This window comes from Panulirus ornatus, chromosome 68 (genome assembly GCF_036320965.1).
Source record: "Panulirus ornatus isolate Po-2019 chromosome 68, ASM3632096v1, whole genome shotgun sequence".
NCBI lineage: Eukaryota > Metazoa > Arthropoda > Malacostraca > Decapoda > Palinuridae > Panulirus > Panulirus ornatus.
In genome coordinates this window covers 11,621,293-11,644,074 of record NC_092291.1, presented here as the reverse complement: position 1 = coordinate 11,644,074, position 22,782 = coordinate 11,621,293, and the positions used below count along the sequence as shown (strand labels likewise).

General features: G+C 35.7%; 2 protein-coding genes across 7 annotated transcripts in view; one reads left to right on the top strand and one right to left on the bottom strand.

Annotated features, from left to right (window-relative positions):
* Nucleotides 1-18,276, top strand: part of Pi4KIIalpha (phosphatidylinositol 4-kinase II alpha) — a 64,670-nt gene extending 46,394 nt beyond the window's left edge. For all 5 annotated transcript variants that reach the window (XM_071659412.1, XM_071659415.1, XM_071659413.1 and 2 more), the window contains 7 exons: nucleotides 639-757; nucleotides 2,760-2,960; nucleotides 4,881-5,039; nucleotides 5,468-5,662; nucleotides 9,358-9,585; nucleotides 11,501-11,640; nucleotides 14,019-18,276. In XM_071659412.1, coding sequence (XP_071515513.1) covers nucleotides 639-757; nucleotides 2,760-2,960; nucleotides 4,881-5,039; nucleotides 5,468-5,662; nucleotides 9,358-9,585; nucleotides 11,501-11,640; nucleotides 14,019-14,118 — 1,142 coding nt within the window. In that variant the 3' untranslated portion in view covers nucleotides 14,119-18,276. The remainder of the gene's footprint in view (nucleotides 1-638; nucleotides 758-2,759; nucleotides 2,961-4,880; nucleotides 5,040-5,467; nucleotides 5,663-9,357; nucleotides 9,586-11,500; nucleotides 11,641-14,018) is intronic.
* Nucleotides 18,277-21,463: 3,187 nt separating this feature from the next.
* LOC139747291 (uncharacterized) overlaps nucleotides 21,464-22,782 on the bottom strand; it is a 41,042-nt gene continuing 39,723 nt past the window's right edge. For both annotated transcript variants that reach the window (XM_071659405.1, XM_071659406.1), the window contains exon 15: nucleotides 21,464-22,771. In XM_071659405.1, coding sequence (XP_071515506.1) covers nucleotides 22,592-22,771 — 180 coding nt within the window. In that variant the 3' untranslated portion in view covers nucleotides 21,464-22,591. The remainder of the gene's footprint in view (nucleotides 22,772-22,782) is intronic.

The following is a 22,782-nucleotide window of genomic DNA, read 5'->3' as shown; positions in this document are numbered from 1 at the left end:
ATGTGTGGTGAGATGGCGATGGGAATGAATAAAGGCAGACAGTATGAATCATGTACATGTGTATATATGTATATGTCTGTGTGTGTATATATATGTATACATTGAGATGTATAGGTATGTATATTTGCATGTGTGGATGTGTATGTATATACATGTGTATGTGGGTGGGTTGGGCCATTCTTTCATCTGTTTCCTTGTACAACCTCGCTAACGCAGGAGACAGCGACAAAGCAAAATATATATATATATATATATATATATATATATATATATATATATATATATATATATATATATATATATACATATATATTTTTTTTTTTTTTTTGTCGCTGTCGCTGTCTCCCGCATATATATATATATATATATATATATATATATATATATATATGCTGATGACTCAACACTGCATTTCTCCAGCATTATCCATAGTTGGTAGTTTAGCGTATGGCAAAATGCTTGTCACTCTGTCTGTAACTTGATAGTAAGGTAATGTTGATATTGCTGTTTTTCTTTTAAGCTTTAAGGTCAGGCTAATGTAGTGGTAGTCTCACTTTCTTTTCTGTTGTGAAATTCTTGTTATTAGGGGAACAATGTGTGCATTATACAATCGTAATTATTTTTTTTTTCTTTTTCAGATGACCCACATTTCACAGACTTAGTCAGGCAAGCAGAGACATCAATAGAAAGTGGAATATACCCTGAGAGGATATACCAGGGATCTAGTGGGAGCTACTTTGTGAAAAACAGCAATGTGGTGAGTGTTTTAGGATTACTATAATAAGTTTGATGGTGCAAAGGGGTATTAAATAAACATAGGTAGATGTGTAGAAAACTGCAATGCAGTGAGTGATTTAGGATCACTATTATAAGTGTTATGGTGTAGAGAGGTACTGAATAAATTTAGGCAGTGGTGTAGAAAGTGGTGATAGGGATTTGAAGTTTTGGGAATGTTATCAGTGGATGATACATATAACTAACTGAATAGGGAAAATATTTGATACATTGTTGAGGGATTTTGAAAAGGTTTGGAATAAATTGGCATGCATGTTGCTAAAAGCAATGTAGTTGTGTTTGAAGTGAGTTATTCTAAAAGATATTTCAGATTTTCAGAAGTTACAGGTTTCAGTGCTTGGTTAGAATATTGATCATGGATGGGGAAATACTATTTGAATGTACTAAATTTGAAAGGCAGGCATAACTAGATGAAGTTTGATGAAAGTAATGAAAGGTGATATATATATATCCCACCCACACACACATGTATATACATACATTCCCACACATGCACATATACATTCCTATACATTTCAAAGTATACATACATACACAGACACATACATATATATACACATGTATATATTCATACTTGCTGCCTTCATCCATTCCCGTCGCCACACCACTACACATGAAATGGCACCCTCCTCCCCCGTGCACACGCGAGGTAGCGCCAGGAAAAGACAACAAAGGCCACATTTGTTCACACTCAGTCTTTAGCTGTCATATGGAATGCATCAAAACCGCAGCTCTCTTTCCACATCCAGGCCCCACAAAACTTTCTGTGGTTTACCCCAGACACTTCACATATCCTAGTTCAATCCATTGACGTACACCACATCATTCCAGTTCATTCTATTCCTTGCACGCCTCACCCCCCTGTATGTTCAGGCCCCTATCGCTCAAAATCTTTTCCACTCCATGCTTCCACCTCCAATTTGGTCTCCCCCATCTTGTTCCCTCCGCCTTTGACACATATATCCTTTGTGTCAATCTTTCCTGACTCATTCTCTCCATGTATCCAAACCATTTCGATACACCCTCTTCTGCTCTCTCAGCCACACTTTTTATTACCATACATCTCTCTTACCCTTTCATTTCTTACTCGATCAAACCACCTCACACCACATATTGTCCTCATTTACATCATTTACAACTCTCCTTCTGAATCCTTAATCCTGATTAGCTGCTTTTTGACCCTTTAGCTTGGTTATTGAATTTCGTGTTGGTTCCCAAAGTGTCAGAAATCAACCAAAATATGAAATTATTAATTTGATCTTTTCTATTTTTATTAAGAGGAGATATATTTGATTTGGGGTTCTCACAGTGTTCAGGAAGCTGACATGTCCATGAGTTAAGACCAGTGGTCAAGAGGTGTTGTGATGTGTGTATATCATTATGGAGTGAGCTCAGGACAATGTCTAGTATGTAAGTCACATCTTTGGCATGAGAGGGGATCTTGTGTTATGTTGCACAGGTGTTCATAATGCAGACAAGAAAGCATAAGTTATACATACTGTATATTGTAATTTCAGATTTGTGTATGTATGGTGCAGTGGAACAGTGAGACATCTCTCCATCAAAAATTTAGTATGAGGAACTATTTACATTTTTTGATCATGTATCAAACAACTGATTTATTAGTTACAGAAATTAGAGGTGATTAAACTTGAATGCAGTGTAGTTCTGTGTCCATGGTTTCAAATTACTTGGCAGCCATTTAAGTAATTCCTCATTCATATAGCTCCTTATAATGACTGTTTTCCTGTTTACTAGGTTTACATTTTATCATATATATTTATGAGCATGTGAAATGGACAGGGTAGACCATGGAAAATGTGCATTACAGTTTTGGCCTTTCTTTGCGTATTCATGGCACCACCATGCGAACATGTGAAACAGCAATCGAGTATGAAAAAAAGATTATGAATATTCTGTGGATATGTAATCTACAAAGTTTTGTTTTTTCTTTTTCCAAACAGAAAGTTATTGCTGTATACAAACCTAAAGATGAGGAGCCATATGGCCGCCTTAACCCCAAGTGGACCAAGTGGCTACATAAAGTTTGCTGTCCATGCTGCTTTGGTCGTTCGTGCCTCGTGCCCAACCAGGGATACTTATCAGAGGCTGGGGCCTCACTAGTAGATCAGAAATTACAGCTTAATGTAGTTCCCAAAACTAGGGTATGTTTATTTTCTGTTTAATTTTCACGTTCCAATTAGATTATCCCTTGACTGGGAATTCTCCAGTTTATTCTGGAACTTTTTTAAAGAGGATAAGTAAAACAAATATTTTTTTTTTTTGTTGAATTCATTTAGAAGTAAGAAATGTTTGCTATGTTAATTGCAGTTTTAATTGTTGAATCTGTTGCATTATATTAATTGAATTTGTTGAATTTATTATTTGTAGTGGAGGGGTTACAGCTAGTACAGATCTTGACTGTAAGAATATTTATTTTGCTTTGTTGCTGTCTCCAGCATTAGTGTTTAGAATTATATTATTCCAGTGTGTCACACAATCCTGGAAGACATTCCTTGGTACGTTTTTATTTAGTAAAATAATAATGAAAGCTTTCATTTGCCATATGTTCTTTCTTGGTCAATGCTTGTGTGATACAGTAGTGCCTTCCAAAAGTTTATTTTTTTAATCTTTTCATTGCGTAAGACAATGATGTTTCAGATATTAGAGTATGGTATTCCCCCATGTTGGTGTGATTAATGACATGGCTCAAAAAAAATTTACTTTGTATCAAGAAAGAGCAGACATACATAGAACTATCAGGAGAATCTTCCCTGTTTACTGGAGAACTGTATGGTATTCATGCTAGATTTGAATTCATTATGCAGTCTCCTTAAGCAAAATTTACAATCTTTTCTGATCACTAAAGTGCACGCCAAGTCATATCATACTATGCTCCAGTACATCCCACACTTCAAAAAGTCCAAGATTGGATTTTATAAATCCACTTTAAGCATAAGAATGTAAAATTTTCCTTGTGTTCTGACATGATGTTATCAATGGTAATGAAACAGCAGATTTTAAGGCTAAAGCAGTTGAAGAGAATAAAACTTTAGAATATGGTTGAAAGAGCTGAAGAGGGTGTATTAAAACAGCAGGGATGTATGGAGAGAACGAATGAGGAGAGGTTGCCAGAGAATATGCATGTCTGAAATGAAGGGGACAGGGATATGGCCTTAGGGAGACCGAATTGGAAATGGAAGGAAGGAGTGAATAAGGTTTTGAGTGCTCAGGACCTAAACCTGCAGAATGTTGGAAGACATGTACAAGATAAAGTGAACTGGAGGTGTGTGATATACAAGGGGTGATATACAGTAAGTGGACTGAGTCAGGGCACATGGAGCACAGGGGGAAACCATGGAGAGGTTTGTGGGGCCTGGTTACTGATAGGGAGTTATGGTTTCAGTGCACGACACATGAAAGGTCTAGATTGGATGTGAGTGAATGAAGCTTTTTTTTTTTCATCTTTTACTGGTACTACTATTCTTGCTTGGAAGGTGGCAAACAAGTATGAAAAAAAGAAGAAAAGTACTGAAGTACATACTTCACTATTGGATGAAGCTTTTATAATTAAGGCAGCAGATTTTGGATGATTACTTTCACTATTTGGGATATATTAGAAAATTATCCAAGTTAGCTATTTATACCTTTGTGAAAATTTTGTAACTGTGATACCACATGTAAAAAAACTGCAAACCTTGTGTAGGTAACATAAATCATCCCCCCCATCCTCTTAGTTTCTAATGTATGATTATGTATAGTATAGGTTTTTGGTTTTGAGATGTGATGTTATATCAGCTAGTTCTGGAGTGGTACAATAATTAAAACTCTCTCCAGAGGACAAAAGTAATGATTTTGCTGGAACATGCAAAACAGTTTGCTTTTTCACATAATGTCAAATTTTGTAAAAAGAGATAGTTTATATTGCTCTGAATATAGGCATACACTGTTTAGAGTTTGAAGTGCCTAATCTATGCGCTCTGTTTATAATCCATCAGAATTGTAAATGTTTGCTCTGTACTTTTCCCATTAGTTGTGTTTGCTTCTTTTACTCTCATCTTAACTGGATATTTTCTGTATTTCAGGTAGTCAAATTAGCTAGTGAAACTTTCAATTACACAAGGATAGATCGTGAGAAATCCAGAGCGAAAAAGATGGTTTCAGAAAGATTTCCAAAAGTTGGTCGACATTTTCACAGAATTGGACTTCCTCCAAAAGTTGGATCATTCCAGGTTTTCGTGGAGGTAAGTGAATACATCAAAATTATAATAAGGTATGAGTTGTAATGAAGTATAGGGATGCTATTTGTAGATTATAAAACTTATAAGGAGAATTTTCAGTAAGAATGTAAATCAGTTTGTCTGACAGACAGTTCGGTGTTATGATTATTTTGATTCTTTTATCGGACTCACATTGTTGGCCCCTCAGATGTTTGTCAGGGAATGCTGATAATGTAGGTAACTAGACTTATCAAATAGGACACAAATAAGCTCATTGTACAGAATCCATGAGCATTTATTCAATAATATCTTTATGTAATGGAGTGCTGAAATCAGTTAACATTGTACACCATCTGTTTACCATTTAGGTTTATGATATTCACAAAATACAAAGTATTCTGTTAGTTTGTTCTGTACTTAATTTTTCGTAAGATTTAACTGTAATCTACCAGGGGTTCAAAGATGCAGAGTATTGGTTGCGACGTTTTGAGGCTGAACCACTGGGAGAAACAACTGGCAAACAGTTCCAGCTACAGTTTGAGCGGCTTGTTATTCTGGATTACATCATCAGAAACACAGATCGTGGAAATGACAACTGGCTGATAAGATATGAAAAACCAGAGCTTGCAGATGAAGGGGAGGGAGAGGTAAGAGAGGCAAAAAGCTAGTTTGTAACATATTAAGTTAATTAGCTTATAGAGTGTGATAATAGAAATTAGGATGGCTGCCATATGTGGCAAATTCCTAGAGAACTTTGGATTTTATGAAACATCCATTTTCTTTTTCTTTTTTTTGCAAAGGCTTCCACACTAAAAGCCTTGCTTTATCATTCTTTTTATTTTTTCCAAGTTCTATGTTGTTGGCACTGATCAGATATCTATCTAAAAACAGAGAAAGGAAAAATTGCTCAAAAAGGAAATGTTGATATTTACAATCCTCAGAATGATAGAAAAACATTGGAACAGGTGTTTTGTCATTATGTAGCTTTTTTGTGAGAGAGGGTGTTAGAGACTTTGATATTATAGTGCCTTTAAGGACTTCTCTGTTTCCATATGAACTTTCACTGGATATGCTTTACCAAGTTGATGATTCACACTTTGGAGAAATTGTTCTTATCCAGATTAGAGCTTACAAGAAACAAAATTTTATATTCTAGAAAAGGGAGTGAGTACCCTAAAGTTTTCACACTGTACAACAGAAATTTGACAATTTTGTTTTTGCACACATGTAAAATGACATATATGTGCATGTGGTGTGCAAGTTAATGGCTTTTGTCCTTGTTTGCTGCTAGTTCACTAATCATGTGAAACACATTAAGGTGGAAGTATGTGCACCTGTCAGGAAAAGGTGCAGTGCAGTCTGTGATTAACTGAATTAAAGTCTGTTAATCCTGTGCAGCTACCATTAAGTTACAGATTTGACAAGGACTCAGAAAATTAAAAATGTTTGGTAATGTGACATATACCCCACCTGAAACCCAACCAAAGAAGTTTAGTGGCTGTATACATTTGCAGCGTTTCCAGACAAATTGTACCTTTGGTTGTGGACTCTACAAAGAAAGTGGGCCCTATGATGTGCACCTTCATAAGACCATACTACACATTCAGCCTGGAGTAGTTCTGTTCATATGACACCAACACATCAGGGTTTTTGCTTCCCCAGATGCAAAACTTGTTCTTGTTTACCCATTGAGGGATGTAGCATCAAGCTTCTTCAGAAAAGCATTTCTCAAGATATGTATCATTGTCTTCTTGGGAAAGCATGTTGACCATGAAGTCCTCACAGACACCATGATCTGCAGGTCTAATTTCCGGATCCATTTGTTGCTTGAAACTTTGCAAGCACTGCCTTTTGGGGACAACATCAAGGACTATTGAATGGGAATCCTTATCTTGATGTTGGCAGTTTGAACTGATTTATGAGAGAGTCAGAATCGATTTACAAGGACTTTAAAAATGATTCACTAATTTGATCAATGTTTTCCTAGAAAGTTTTCGCTTTGAATGTTTTCCAGTCATTCCTACCATGCTTCCTGTTTCTCTTTTGCTGATTGCCCTATCAAAACACTGGATTATGGTAAGTTTTTAAGAGTTTCAGAAACCCTGAATGAATAGCTGCAGTATTGCAAAAAATAGATTATGGAATACTGAATTATGGGATTATTTTGCACAGAATTTTTTCCTCTAGAGCAATTTAAAGTTGGCAAGTGAAGGAGATTTGCCCAACCCTTAAGATAGAGTGGTTAGAGAGGAAAGAAGAAAGTGCTTGATCTCTCCCACATGTGGCATCTTGTGCATAGCATATTCAATTTGTTTTATTGTTTGTGATAATGTTTTGTTGTATTATTAGTTGGTTGCCTGGATAGATAATGAATATACTGATGATGCAAGATATTACAAAAATAATTTCATTAATGTAATTATATTTTATTTCTATTATACTTGATCGCTGTTTCCTGTGTCAGCGAGGTAGTACCAGGAAACAAAGAATGGCCCCTCCACTCATATACACATATACGTACATAAACGCTCACACATGCACATATACGAACATATACATATCAACATATACACATATTCATACTTGCTTGCCTTTATCCATTCCTGGCGCTACCCCGCCCCACAGGAAACAGCATTGCTATTGCTTCAGCAGGGTAGCGCCAGGAAAATAGACAAAAAAAGGCCACGTTTGTTCAGACTCGTTTTCCAACTATCAAGTGCTATGCACCAAAACCACAGCTCCCTATCCACATCCAGGCCCCACAGATCTTTCCATGGTTTACACCAGATGTTTCACATGCCCTGGTTCAATCCATCGACAGCACGTTGACCCCGTTATACCACATCGTTCCAGTTCACTCTATTCCTTGCACACACCTCACCCTCCCGTATGTTCAGGCCCAGGATGCTCAAAATCATTTTCACTCCATCCTTCCACCTGCAGTTTGGTCTCCTGCTTCTCCTTGTTCCCTCCACCTCTGACTCATGTATCCTCTTTGTCAATCTTTCCTCAATCATTCTCTCCATATGTCCAGACCATTTCAACACACCCTCATCTGCTCTCTCAACCACACCCATTTTATTTCCATGCATCTTTATTACCTTTTCATTACTTACTTAATCAAACCACCTCACACCTGATATTGTCCTCAAACATTTCATTTCCAACACATCCACCCTCCACATAACCCTATCTATAGCCCATGCCTCACAACCATATAATATTTGTTGGAACTACTATTCCTCCAAACATATCCATTTTTCCTCTCCGAGATAACGTTCTCTCCATGCACACTCTTTTCATCGCTCCCAAAATCTTTGCCCCCTCCCCCACCCTGTGACTCTTCTGCTTCCATTTGCTACTAAGTTCACTCCCAGATATCAAAAATCAATATAATTGATATAATTCTATGACAGTAATTGCTCATTTCTTCGATGATTAGTTGACTGCTGCATAGTTTAACCCCCCTTGCTTGCCTTCCTCCCTCTTATGTAATCCCACAAAAATCACTTTCTCAGTTCCTTATATCTTTAACATTTCTATTCTTCACTCGCAAACCGATGCATACCTCCAGTTGCAGTAGTTATGTTAGAATGGAGCTTCCCTTATTACTTTGTATTTTTTCCTTACACCATTTTATATTTGTGATGGTTATTGCATTCTAGTCTTGTAGATAATTTCATGACTTTTAATTGATGTTTATATTGTTCTCGTAATTCTTTATATATCAATATTTACCATCTTGTGGCATCACCATTTTCCTCATAGTTTTTATTTCAAATAGTTTCACAAATCTATATTTGTTAACCAATTTGTTTATTCTCCAGTGTGTCTGTGACTTGAAATAGGCTGTGTATTCTTCCTTCCTTTGTAAAGCATTAGTTTAGAAGTGTAATTATATACAAATTTTGGGGAAGTTGCCTCACTCAGTTTCAGTAGTTGCACATGGAATAGAGAGGGAGGACTAAGAAGAAAATGGAAGGATGGAGTGAAAAATGCTTTTAGGTATTGGGGTATGAACTTTTAGGAGGGTGATATTATAGAATGAAATAGTGATGTTGGGGGTGGGTATGATGTGCTTTCTTTAGGCTGAATCAGGGACTTTGAAGCAGTCATAGTAAATCACAAAATACAGTTTTCTATGAGACTTAGCTCAGTTTTTGATATATTATGTATGACAACCTGAGTGTGTGTGTGCAAATGAGATTATTGTTTGTCTGTACCTTATACTACTGCACTAATTCAGGAAAAACATTTGTGTTTGAAAAATCTTTTGTATTATACATGTAAAGAATGATTCAAGAACAGACCAGTTTTAATATAATTTGGTTTATAAATTCAGGATTGGTCTATGGTGAAGCCTCCGGAAGTCAAAGTTGCAGCAATTGATAATGGCCTTGCCTTCCCCTTCAAGCATCCTGACTCATGGCGAGCTTACCCATATCACTGGGCATGGTTACCATGGGCCAAAATTTCTTTTAGTACTGAAACCCGGGACCTCGTCCTTCCATTGTTGTCTGATATGAACTTTGTCCAAGAGCTTTGTGATGATATGTATAATTTGTTCCAGGTAAGGATTTATGATTTTACTGAGACTAATTGCTGTTCAAGAAAATATTTTGTGTTTATCAGAAGGGTGTGCTTTTGTCTTTTAAGCTAAAGTGTGAGCTACCCTCTTCATGGCTTTTTTAATATCATCCAGCTCATGTAGGCAAGTGAACCTGTATTTAGGTCATGAATCTAGGCATATAGTATATTGGTTTTAATACAAATCTCCCAATTATCCTTCATGTACATAGTGCACTGTGTGAGCAGTCTTACACTTTTTCCCCTTCAATTCCCTATGTTGTTGGACAACTTTTTATTTTTAAAAAGTATTGATCATCCAATTGTGTAGTCCCAGCTGTGGATAACAGCTATGGATAACTCTTTGGTTCAGGCTATGAATGGAAACTTTCTATTTAAGGGCTGAGACAAACCAAAACTTATTTCCAACTGATAGGTTTCATGGTTGTAATTTTCCATATTAGGTTAAGAAAGTTGACCGTGATTTCTTTAACTGTACACCGACTCCTTGTTAGTGCTTGATATGGGGGACTTGAGGTACACACTGTGAATGAAAATAGGGAACACAGTGTGGAGTTGAGTGCTGAACAAGTACTGATGATTGGGAATGCATGATATAAGAAGACATACATAAGTTTATGTGAATGAACAAGGTAGATGGTAAAGTGGGCATTATTGGACTATTTACTTGTTGATAGGTGTGTAAGAGTGAGACTTTTGGATGTGAATGCTGAGAGGGGTAGACGGTGGGATATTTATTCACTAAATAGTGGAGGTAAGGGTGAATGTTTGTAAAGGCTTTAGGTAGTAATGATATTGGTGGGAAAAGGGTGGTGTAAATGAGTTAGTTTGGAAAAGAGGCTTATGTGAAGAGATCTTTGGGTAGATTAATATATGAATGGGAGATGACAGTAAATGAAATGAGGGCCCTAGAGTGGATGAGAATGGGAAGTATGTCAAGAAGAAGTGTTTACATTTGTTTGGGATGTGGAAGGTAGGAAGTTGGCATGTAATAAAAGGTAGTGGGAAGTTAGATAAGGAAGTTATGTTGATAGTTAAAAGAGAAAGGAGAGGTTAATGGATATTGCTTGCAGGGAAAGTGTGAATGATAAGAAAAAGCACCAGAAAAAGCAGCAGGAGGTCAAGAGAAAGGTGCATCTCCTGAAAAAGAGGGCAATGAGACTGGAGTGAGCGAGAGTATCAGCAAATTTCAGGGAGAACAAGAAAATGTTTCAGAATGTTAGTTGTGCATGTAAAACAGAGAATGATGTGAGCACCAGAGAAAGGGGTAGATTAGGAAGCAGATGAGATGAAAAGGAGATGGAGTGACTGTTTTAAAGAACTGTTAAAAATGCTTAGGTGGCAGATTGGGATGTTTTGCAAATGGAGGGATGTGAGGTGAGAGAGTCATAGCAAGAGAAGAGATGATGAAAGCCTTGCATCAGATGAAGTGTGGTTGGTAAGGGACCAGTGTTTTTATTTAAAAGTTGGTATATATTAATGAGGAAAAACTGCTGTTTATTATTGTGTTTATAGCAGAAGTTGGAATCCTAGTTCTAGCTCCAGTTTTTAACTCCAAGAAATTATGCTTTATAGCATTAACTAAGATTACATTTTATGCTTAAAAGCATGTAGACACTGGTTTTACAGTGTCTGCATGTCATGTAGGAGCTATTCTGTAGTATTTCCTTTGCTATTAGCTGCCTTGTTAGCTCAGCTCATGCATAAGAGTATTTACCATCAAATGAATAATGTAATTATGCTGTAGGGAAAATCTATCTTGCCATTCCCAGTTTCTTAATCTTAAAAGGAAATGAAGCTTATTTTTAAATATCATTGTAACTTCATTGGCCATGGTAATTATAAAGTTATATGAGTAATATTGATGAAATATTTCATTAAGATATTGTAATTGGCAGACTGACAAAGGGTTTGATCGTCACATTTTTGAGCGACAAATGTCTGTGATGCGTGGACAAATTCTGAATCTAACCCAGGCCCTTAGAGATGGCAAGAGTCCTGTACAGCTGGTTCAGATGCCTGCTGTCATTGTTGAAAGGTGAGTTTGTTTGTATTACCTTGAATGAGTGTTATTTAGTTGATTGTTACATAGTGAATGTATTAGGTGTTCAAAAGAGTGACCTTTGTTCACATGAAGAAGTTTATATGTAATGGTAGGTACAGTTATCAGAGTATATTTTCATGTACACACTCCTCTCTTATGTTTGAATGTCCTACTCATTTGACTTGCTTATTACTGCTTCCTTTTCTGTATCAGTAAACATTTGTACCTCTTCTAATGGGGATGTAGAGAGAATAAAAGTCAGTATGTGGGAATGGTTTTCCAGTCCTTCTTTCAGGATAGAGTGCCAGTTTTTGTAGGTTAATCCTCTGACAGCAATCTTCAAAAGAATGCTAATAAACTTTGAGTGGCATTTTCCCCTTGTCAACTGATACTTTTTATGGGCTGAGACATTTGATTTTGACTACACAGACCTCCCTGAAGATCTTTCGTGGAGCTGTCTTTTTAATGACTGTAGAGATTCATTGTTAAACAATTATCTTTGTAAGGTGTAACATTTTAGTGTTCTAGAATTTGTATACAGGGAGGGAGCTTTATGCTTATTGGGTCCCACCTCTGATCCTCACATTTTTCAGTTAGGCTTTCTAATGTTTTGGTGCTGCTATCACTTATTTCCTTGCCAGTTAGGCTCATGAAGAAATGCATCCATACATCCTGCTGTGGGATTTTTTTTGCCTAAATTCTTATTATGACTTCTTATTCCTGATTCTCCTCTGACTGCTATTATTTTGGCCCAGAAATTCACATTTGGATACCATTCTGTTTTCATTTTGCACACATGTATTTGCATGCATGTATTTTTTAATACATTTTTGTATAGTACAGGAAGTTCTACATTGATAAGGCTCCATTTCTTGAATTATCTGTAGGTGTTAATGGACTCTACATAGTTAAGGTTACACCATTAGTGAAGAGACATGGTTGGGCTGTAGCTTTGTCAGAGAACTCACTTCCGAGGAGTTCATCATGCCCTTATTACTGATTGTAGTACAGTCATGAAGCTGCAGGAACCTCTGAATAAGGTGTCCTGGGGCTGTATAATGATAAACATACAACTTTTAGAATTGGAGTTACTGGCTTCACTTACATATGGTTACATTGCAAGTGAAAAGTCACCCAAGGTTGTGTCCTTGTTACTTGACAAAAAGGAGAACAATCTCTTGAAGAATTTAACAAGAAAGGAATCCAGCATTTCCCTGCTGCTGATTATAGCACAGCCACAAAGCTGAAGGAGTCTAATAAGAAGATATTATCTATGAAGATAAGATCTAGTGATGATGGTGCATCATTCCTTTCATCTCTATTGTGTTCACTCTTGCTGCTATGGGATAATTTCCCATGCACTTAAGAAAGTGTCTCTCTTCAATTCCCTGTCATAGTGAGAATCATAATTCCTTATCAGTCTCTTTATAATTGGAATCCAGTATTACTTTATCTTCTTGAAGTGGATGTATTGCTTCATGCACCACTCGCATTGTTCCTTCACTGTATATTTGTTTTGGATTGTTAGAATTGTGCATCACCCCTGTGCACTTGTTTTCCACAATTACCCTTCCCATTATGCATTTCCTGAATGAGCCAGGTGCTACAATTTTGTGAAACTTAAGGCTATCATTTTGTATTAGGAGAGAGAATTCTCTTTCTCTTTATTCTCCTTACCATCATGAAACCTTAACAGAAAAGATAAGACTCCCAGTAAGATTTTCTTCCACAACTTGAACAATTTCAGGCATGTTTTTCATTATACGTTCTTTAAAGTCCAGCTTTTTATCGTTTACTGCTAATAATTTTTTTCCGACACTACCATCACCTAACATTCTTGACCACACTGAAGTGCTGGTATGGGTGTTCCGTCTTCCTTTTGCCTCAAGTGGTGATACTCCTTTTATCCATCTGACTGTCGTATTTGCTTTCCTTTCTCACTTCCATTGGTCTGTCAAATATGAATACCCTAAAGAAATCCATGTTTTGTAAATTTTTTAAACATTTTGAATACCTTCTTGCTCGATGTCTCCAGAACAAATGTGACCATAAATAGGCCACCTTATTCCCGGATTATATACATTTCTTACGGAATTGCATCTGGCAATTCTCTGACCACCAGTAATCTTTTGATGAGTATAACTTTTCTCTCTCCCCTTTCCTCATCATGTAGTTCATGATCTGCATCCAGAAATAATCAGTAATTTATATGTATTACCCTCCAGGTTTACTAGTTGGTGCCTTTGCTGTTTCTGTTGCGTTTTTCAGGATTACGATATGTATCATTCTTCCCACATGACTGAAAAATATTTTCTTTGTGAAAGTCATCATTAAAATAAATTTCTCTACAGTCCCTTTTTTTTTTATTACAGGTCAAAAGGTCGGGTTGGCACAACTGCCCGCTTCCGATCCTTTAGTGACACATTCACACAGTCATTCCAAGAAAAGAGTCCATTCTTCTCGTGGTGCTGAGAGAGGATGATTTTTTTTGTGATATTGTTTGAATCAACTGTTTCAAGTGATTTGGCAGGTATTTACCTTTAACTAAGTTAACCATTGATTATATCTTTTTGATAATGTTTGTTAAATTTTTAAATCAGTATATAGATATGCAGGAAAGTGTCTAGCTTGTATCAGATTAATAGGACATACTTGCTGATTCTTTACCATATTCTTTTGTGATAGGGGTACTCATGGAGGTTAATATTAGTTGGTAATTGTTGGTAATCTTTTATACTTCAAAATTAGTGCTGTCAGATAAGATTTGTTGGAGGTATTGGACAAATGCACAAAAGATGAAAATCCAACATGATTTAACTATATAGGTAAAGATGATCAGTTCCATATATTTTGAAACTATTGAATGCAAGTTTTAAGCCCATACATAGTCTAGACAAGTTCATAGAAGATAATATACACTTATGTACATAATGTTGGTAATGTTTTCTGTATCTTCCAAGAGTGGAAATTATACCATAATGGATTATACACGTAAGACTATTATCATTTATAACTTAGTTTTCAATTTTTTACATGTAATTTAGTCATGATTAATGTTACCTTGGTTTTCAGATTTTACTGGTAATTTATTGATTGATTTGTAGATCTTCATTTTCTAAATGGTGTAAAAACCTTTATGTATGGGGGATCATCAGTGATTTAGATGTTCAGGTCTGTTCATGATTGTACTGTGTATAAATACTTGACCTCTTCAAAAATCAAATATTTTATGGCACAGTCCTGTTTTTTCACTCCATCAGCAGTAAGTAATTAGGGGTTTTCTGGTCCCAAAAGATACTTTTTGTATAGTTGAGGTCTTTTGTTGTCATCCTTTGCAATGCCACTTGGTTGATGCCATATAGAGGAGTCTACTGTAACTTAAGGAAAAGCCACCTATGGCCAGTGTAATTATGAGAGATTTCATCTTGTGATTTACTCACATTGAGTAGATTTACTATATATTTTTTACAAATACACAGTCGTGTCTGGATATATGTTTCTAGAGATGAAAATCTACTGGAAGGACAGAAAAATTTATGTATGAAAGAATATATATATATTCATAACTACCCCAGGACTTCTTTCGATGAGTGTCTTGGTTGTTACCCAGGATTTATTTTTAAAGGCCCCTGCTGCTTAAGAATATGCTACTTCCAGTAGTGAGGAATTGTAGATTCCTTTGGAGTGATACAGTCTTGCTAGAGATTTTTCACTCTTGGTGTAACCTCAAGTAGAGGGAGGTCCAGTGACACACACACACTTACACATATATATAATTTTTTTTAATACATACTATGAAAGAATTATTCTTGGTGATGAAAGGGACAACATATTTGTCAGAGAACTTCTCAATCCAAAGAAGTCCATTATGCCCCTGCTGCTGGAAGTAGTGCTGCCTTAGAACTGCAAGAGGTCCTAGTAAAGGGGTTCTCAGTAAAACCAGGACCCTTTCAAGAAAGGGATCAAGGGGCAATTATGAAAAGTATGTTAATATATAATATTCTTTCAGTGCTTAATTTAATATACTTAAGTCATATTGAGGTAGTCATGAACATTAAGTTGGCCATTGCTCAATTATGCACCCCAAGTTTAGAAAATATGGAAATCTGTGCTGCTTTTCTTTGTCCTAAATACTGGAACAGGTCGTGATGGTTGATAAAGAAAACATCCCTTTGGAATGCACTGTGATAGATTTTCAAGGAAAAGACAAATATTGAGTGCTGATATTTTCCAAGCAAATCTGTTTGAGGTTTCAGGATTTAGGCTCTAAATTTTTTTTTTGGAGTGAGTCATGTTATGTATGACAAGACTTCCTTAAAACTTTCATAATCAGTAGTAAGTAACCAAAGCAGGAATTAAATTATAGGTGTAGTTACTATATTTTTCAATTTCATATTGAATCTGTAATGACTGCTTAGAATGAAGTGAATGACTATAAAGCATGTTTGTGGGAAAAATATTTGTTCAACTGGCAAAAAATACTGGGTGGCAAATATTCCAGTTTGTACAGTACGTGATATATACACTTCTTTTTGTTGTAGATATGTATTCTTTATATTAGCTCATGTTTCTGGTATGTGCTTATATAACAAACATTGGTTTTACAAGCAGAATGGTATAAGGAATTATTTTTTTTAATATGAGCAGACTCCCCAAATTCTTAAGAAGCAGCATTCGGGACTTCAGTTACTGTTATAACACTTTCAGATATATGAACTGGTAACACAAAAAGCTGAAAAAAGCCAACTGCTGAAAAAATTTGGATATTATATGAAAGTTGTTATATAAGCATTCCAGAAAATTATCCATTCTTACTATTTACATGTTTTTGTGGCAGGATTACCAGGTATAATACAGCTTTTATTTTGTGACATACAGCAGCATGTCTTATTAATGATAAGATGTTAGGAAGTATTTATTACGTATTGTTGTACTCTGAATTTATTTTTTGTCTTGTTAAAAGGCTGCATTTATGAATTGATGGAAGAGGGGATATTGAAGTTATCAACTTCTGTTGTGGGATTATGAGCTTTCAAATAATACCTACAAAGGCATGGAACTTGTCAGCATTGGTTTCATCTGCTTCTTTTTATGAAACAGTCTTATCAAAGTGCAGCTGTCATTTATCATGAGGCACAGGCTAATATATGTATATTGCAAGAGGGGGCAGTGGTGCATGCGATCGAATATTTGCTGATAGCCAAGAGGAAATTGAAACACGATAAGTTCCCAAGTGCACTTTTGTGTATTGATCACATCGTCAGGGGAGATGTAAGAATTAGATGGAAGACTCAGAACAGTCGGTTGATATACAAGGAAGAGACGTAGCTAAGATGTCATTGATGGGGGGGATGCTGTTTCATGTGTGGTGGGTTGTTGATGGGAATGGATGAAGACAGCAAGTATGAATATTTACATGTGTATGTATGTATATGTCTGTGTGTATATATATATACACACACCCCGTGGACTCATCAGTGGGGTGGCGATGGAAATGAATAAAGGCAGACAGTATGAACTATGTACATGTGTATATATGTATATGTCTGTGTGTGTACATATATGTATACGTTGAGATGTATAGGTATGTATATTTGCGTGTGTAGACGTGTATGTATATACATGTGTATGTGGGTGGGTTGGGCCATTCTTTCGTCTGTTTACTTGCGCTACCTCGCTAACGTGGGAGACGGCGACAAAGCAGAATGAATAGATAAATAATGTATATGTCTTTGTACGTATATGTGTATGTGTGTGGGTGTTTATGTATATACATGTGTATGTGGGTGGGTTGGGCCATTCTTTCATCTGTTCCTTTGTGCTACCTCGCTAATAGGGGAAACAGCAATTAAGTATAATAGAATAGAATATATATATGTTGAAATGTTTATCTATGTACATATTCCCATGAGTCCACGGGGAAGAAACACGATATGCTCCCAAGTGCACTTTCGTGTAATAATCACATCATCAGGGGAGACACAAGAGAAATATAACAGTCAATTGATAAACAACAAAGAGATGTAGCTAGGACTTCATTTGGTAAACATGTGATTGTCCAATCGCATGTTTACCAAATGGCGTCCTAGCTACGTCCGTTGTTTATCAACTGACTGTTGTGTTTCTCTCGTGTCTCCCCTGATGATGTGATTATTACACGAGTGTACTTGGGAACTTATCGTGTTTCATTTTCCCCGTGGACTCATAGGAATATACTTGATAATGTGCAAAATTGTGATCCTTTCCAGTATGTATATATGCATATATGGGCATTTATGTATATACATATATATTTTTTCCATACATATTCGCCACTTCCCGCGTCAGCAAGGTAGCGTTAAGAACAGAGGACTGAGCCTTGAAGGTAATATCCTCACTTGGCCCCCATCTCTGTCCTTTTGGACAGCTAAAAATGGGAGGAAAGGGTTTCCAGGCCCCCTCTCCCTTCCCTTTTAGTTGCCTTCTACGACACACAGGGAATACGTGGGAAGTATTCTTTCTCTCCTATCCCCAGGGAATGGCCCAACCCACCCTCATACACATGTATATACATAAACGCCCATACTTGCACATATACATTTCAGTGCATACACACACACACAAACACACACACACACATACATACATACATACATTCATTTTTGCTGCCTTCATCCATTCCTGTTGCCTCCTCACCACACACGAAGTAGCATCCCCCCAATCAAATGTTCCTGTGGATAGAGTTATGAAGGGTAATCAGTCATCAGGTGACATAAAATAAAGCACTGAATCAAATCTATCTTTGCTTTGTATTGAGAAAATTAAATAACATCAGGTGGGTAATAGAACATTTGACATAACTTTTGATAATTAAGTTGGGCATCACTTGAACGTTGAAGGTGTACAGAATATAGAGTATCAGATGACCTAGTGTGGTGTGCAGTTTATTATATTGTGTATGATTCAGTTGAAATATATAGAATATAAGGTAAATTACATCTAGTATATTGTACATTGTTTAGTATCACATGTTTGAGGATGGTTTTTATGACTTTGCTGCTTTGCATTAAGGAGCATAGTACTAATTGCATGTTTTGCAGTAATATGGAATAAGAAAGCAGTTGCGTTATAAAAATCCTAGGTTGATTAGAAATTTTCATATAAACAATAATTGCTGACTGAAAAAGAAAAAAAAGTTTGTTCATGTTCTTTCACAGTGAAATCCATATATTGGAAATTCTTGTTTTTCATTTACATTCCACTCCATCTGAATGGGAATGGATTTGATGATAGTAGTAGATTGTATTTACTTCATATTTTACTTAAATACACAATATTCATTATCACTTTTAGTGAATGAAGCCAAAAGATCAAATTACAGTAATAAAAAAAACCTAAACATTTTCTTTTGTTTCCAAGTGCATGGATGTATTATGTGAAGTCAATTGAAAGGACAGTATTGTTTCAGTTAATTTAGGGGAAAATGTGTACGTCAAATCCACATGGATGTTAGGCGTTTCCCGTACATCTTTTGTACTAAAGCTGAGGTTTACCATATTGACTTCTTTAATTATAATCCCACATTTTGTTTGTACTTTCTGTTATAACAATGTAAATAATGTGCTTGCTGCAGGTTGTAATGGTTTTAACCAAACATTACGACTATATATTTGAAGAAAGGTTTCAATTGTGTATTCCCATTTTGCTGCTGCTGTTTTTGAAAGTAAACCTCGTTACTATGTTGGATTAAAAAAGCTCGTGTTAATTTTCATAATCTTTAGGTATGTAATCCCTAATTTAGATATGTTTTATGTCAAAAAGAATGGTAACTAATTTTTCAGGTAAAGAAAAGAGTTTTCCCAATCCATATTGTCATAAAACAGGATTGACCTTGTTGGAAAATCACTTACTTCATGCTGTCAGTTCCTTTTAATACAGGTTGTAAGCATAACTTGCACTTTTTCTTTTACATGCCCATAGATTTTGAAACTGTCATGCACTTCAGTGGCTGTTCATTCAAAATTCTCATTCCATATTCTTTTCACTTTAGTTAATTCACCTCTCAAGATCTCAGTGCTGAATGTCTGTGCTCTACTAGCTATTCCCTTAACATAGACACATCTGTCTGACATGCTGATGGTAAAAGTTGGGTGCAAAAGAAACAAAATATATGTATAGTTACTGCACTGGTAAAAATTGGGTTTAATTTGACGTTTGACTGACTGGTTAGTATAACCATTTCTCAATAGCAAAGCAATTATAGTGTAATGTTGATGACAGTGCCTCTGTAGCTGCCAGTCTCCACCTCTTCAATGATTACTGATGATTTGTGAATTTGAGAAAGATGTGTGTTTAGGATGGTGCCTTCATATTGTACATTGTCTAAATATTGTATATGCTTAATGTCATAAGAATCATCTTGGAGCTTTGCCACATATGTATTTTGAACTTGAACAGTATTTTTTAAGGATGTCTTGTAATTTTTTTAAAATATTTTCAAAGGTGGTTTGTAATTACAAAAGGCACCTTATTTGCCTTGATGATTATATAAACATATATTTTTTTTTAAATGATGCAATGCATACTTCTAAGAATGTCATTAATGAAAATTGAAACTTTCATAACATATTTTGATAAACCATAGTTGGGCAAATGCATAACCTTCAGTCAACCATCTATATGCTGGATGTTATGCTCAATACCTGTTTATCTTTTATTACCGTATGTCAAAGCTTCCTTACGAATATACCTAGTCTTAACATTTGTTTAAATAAAACAGGTAAGATAAAGGTTTTGAATTGCTTAAATATTCCTATGTTTAGGAATGATATAGTCATAGTCTTGGGTAATCTGTGACTGCAATCTTGGCAGCATTAAGAATGGAAGCTCTTTGATGTTATTTACTGTATCTTTAATTAGTAACTGATCCTGATATGTAAAAGGTTATTATATTGCTTTTTAAGTAGGCTGTTGCCAATAATGACCATAGCTTTGTGGAACTGTTCTTGGGGAAGCTCTGTGCAAGTGTTACAGTGAGAATAATATTTTAGGTTGACTTTTTTTTTAAGTGAAGCCCATGCCTCTGCTTAACCCTCATTTACATTGGATGGATCAGGTGCATACAGCTTATTTAGCTTGCTTGAATATGTCTTCAACTTGTGTACATTATAGGTTGTAACATAGTGCAAGATATGTACAGAGAAAGCTCATGATAAATTGTGCTGTATCATAAAATTAATTTTCATGTAAATAGGGGGTTAGGGATCACAAGCTTCAGCAGTGCAGAGGAACAGATTAGTTGGAATGCGAGTTTGAATGTAGTTTTCAATACCTGGTAATGGATGTGGCAGTGAATTAAACCATGGAAGTGAGTAATTGGGGCAGAGGTTCTAGGAGTGTGAAGGAATATTTGGAAAGAGAAGTTATCAGGGAGGGTGAAATGGGCATTTTATTGGTATAGTAGTCCAAACAAGAATGTGCAGAGGATGGATGTTGGAAATGAAATGTTTGTCATTAAAGGGTAAGAGAGAGAGTGCTGTCAATGGTCTTAATATGGGCATAATAAACAGTGAAGGTTGGTTATTTATTTATGTTGCTACCTCACTAAGGCAGAAGATATTAGGTAATAAAAAAAAAGTGATTTGACTCATAATTCTCGCATCCACTCAACAGTCCACTTAAATATATTAATAGTTTACCCATAACAAAGAGGAGGTACTGGAATGTTATGATTTAGGAGTCCCAATCTCAAATAATGTAAATGTCAGTTTCACTTGGACACACAAGGGTAATAAAGATTCATTCTAATTTGTATACTCATGATAATGAATATTAACCAACCTGATAAATTGTTTATTGGGTGACTTAGAATGAAATTACCATTTGTGTTAAGCATTTACATCACATATGGTATATGTATTATAATTATATTCTCATATATATTTTTTTCTATAGGCTTGTAATACCTATGTCTTTAGTTTCATTATCAAGGTTCAGAACAGATTATATACTAAATTGAGCAAGTAACAGTCTTACAGATAACTACTGTTAACAGAAGTTTCATTCAATGGACTGATCATAATTACAGTACAGTTTGAAACCATTCATAAAACTTTCATTTCATACATCACCATATACAAGTATACATTGAAATCCAATTTAAAATTTTATGTACATTTCCATAAGTGCTACATATATAATATTTCTGGCTTAAGGCAAGACATCTATCTTTAACACTTAGCAAATTGACAAGTGAAATGCATTCATGCAGAACCAGGGCTGCTGGAATTGCCAATGCCTTAAGCTCCAAGTATACAGTTAATGCACATTCACATTCAATCTCAAGTTTATCTTATATACTCTGACAAAACAATGTGTATCACTAGTACAACTTTTAATTCCAAAAGGACTGCAATGAAATGTTCTCAAAATGTCGAGTATTTGGAGAAAGAATACAAACCCTTCACATGGGATGTACTGATAATCATGAGCAGCATGCCCTGGATACTATTAAAGTCAAATGTATATCACAGAAATACAGACCTTTTTCTTGTCCTAAAACTCGAGACAACTCATTAACCTATACTGTTAAGGAAGAGCGATGAATTAAGAACAGTAATTAGATCTCGTATAATAATACACTCTCAATATTATGTTCTAGGGCACCTTAAGCAAAATTTGAACTAGACTTGGGTATGTGGAATTATCTTCACTACCCTTAAGTAAGATTAATCTACAAAAAATGTAACCCTCTAACAAATATCACAGCCACAAAATATCTCGCCTCTACAAACCACTTCCTTTGTATGATTCAAGCTGCCTATGCCCGTATGAGTTTGACTTGAGCATGTTTATGCTAAGTTATAGACATATTTCATCTATGCCTAAAACATGCATGTCATAATTCCAGCTCAGCACTCAAACATATGTAATGGTGATAAATTCAAATACATATATTATCTACACTTCATTCTGGAAGAAGATCAAAATCATCAGAGACGTGAACCATGGGTACATGAAGATCATCTATGTGTGGTCGGGAGTTAACATCACAGTCTCCCAGCTCCTTCAGCTTCCACTCCCAGTCCATTCGCTGAACAGCATGCAGTGATTCTGCCTCATTATGATGTCGCAACACCATGAATTCCTGGATTAAAA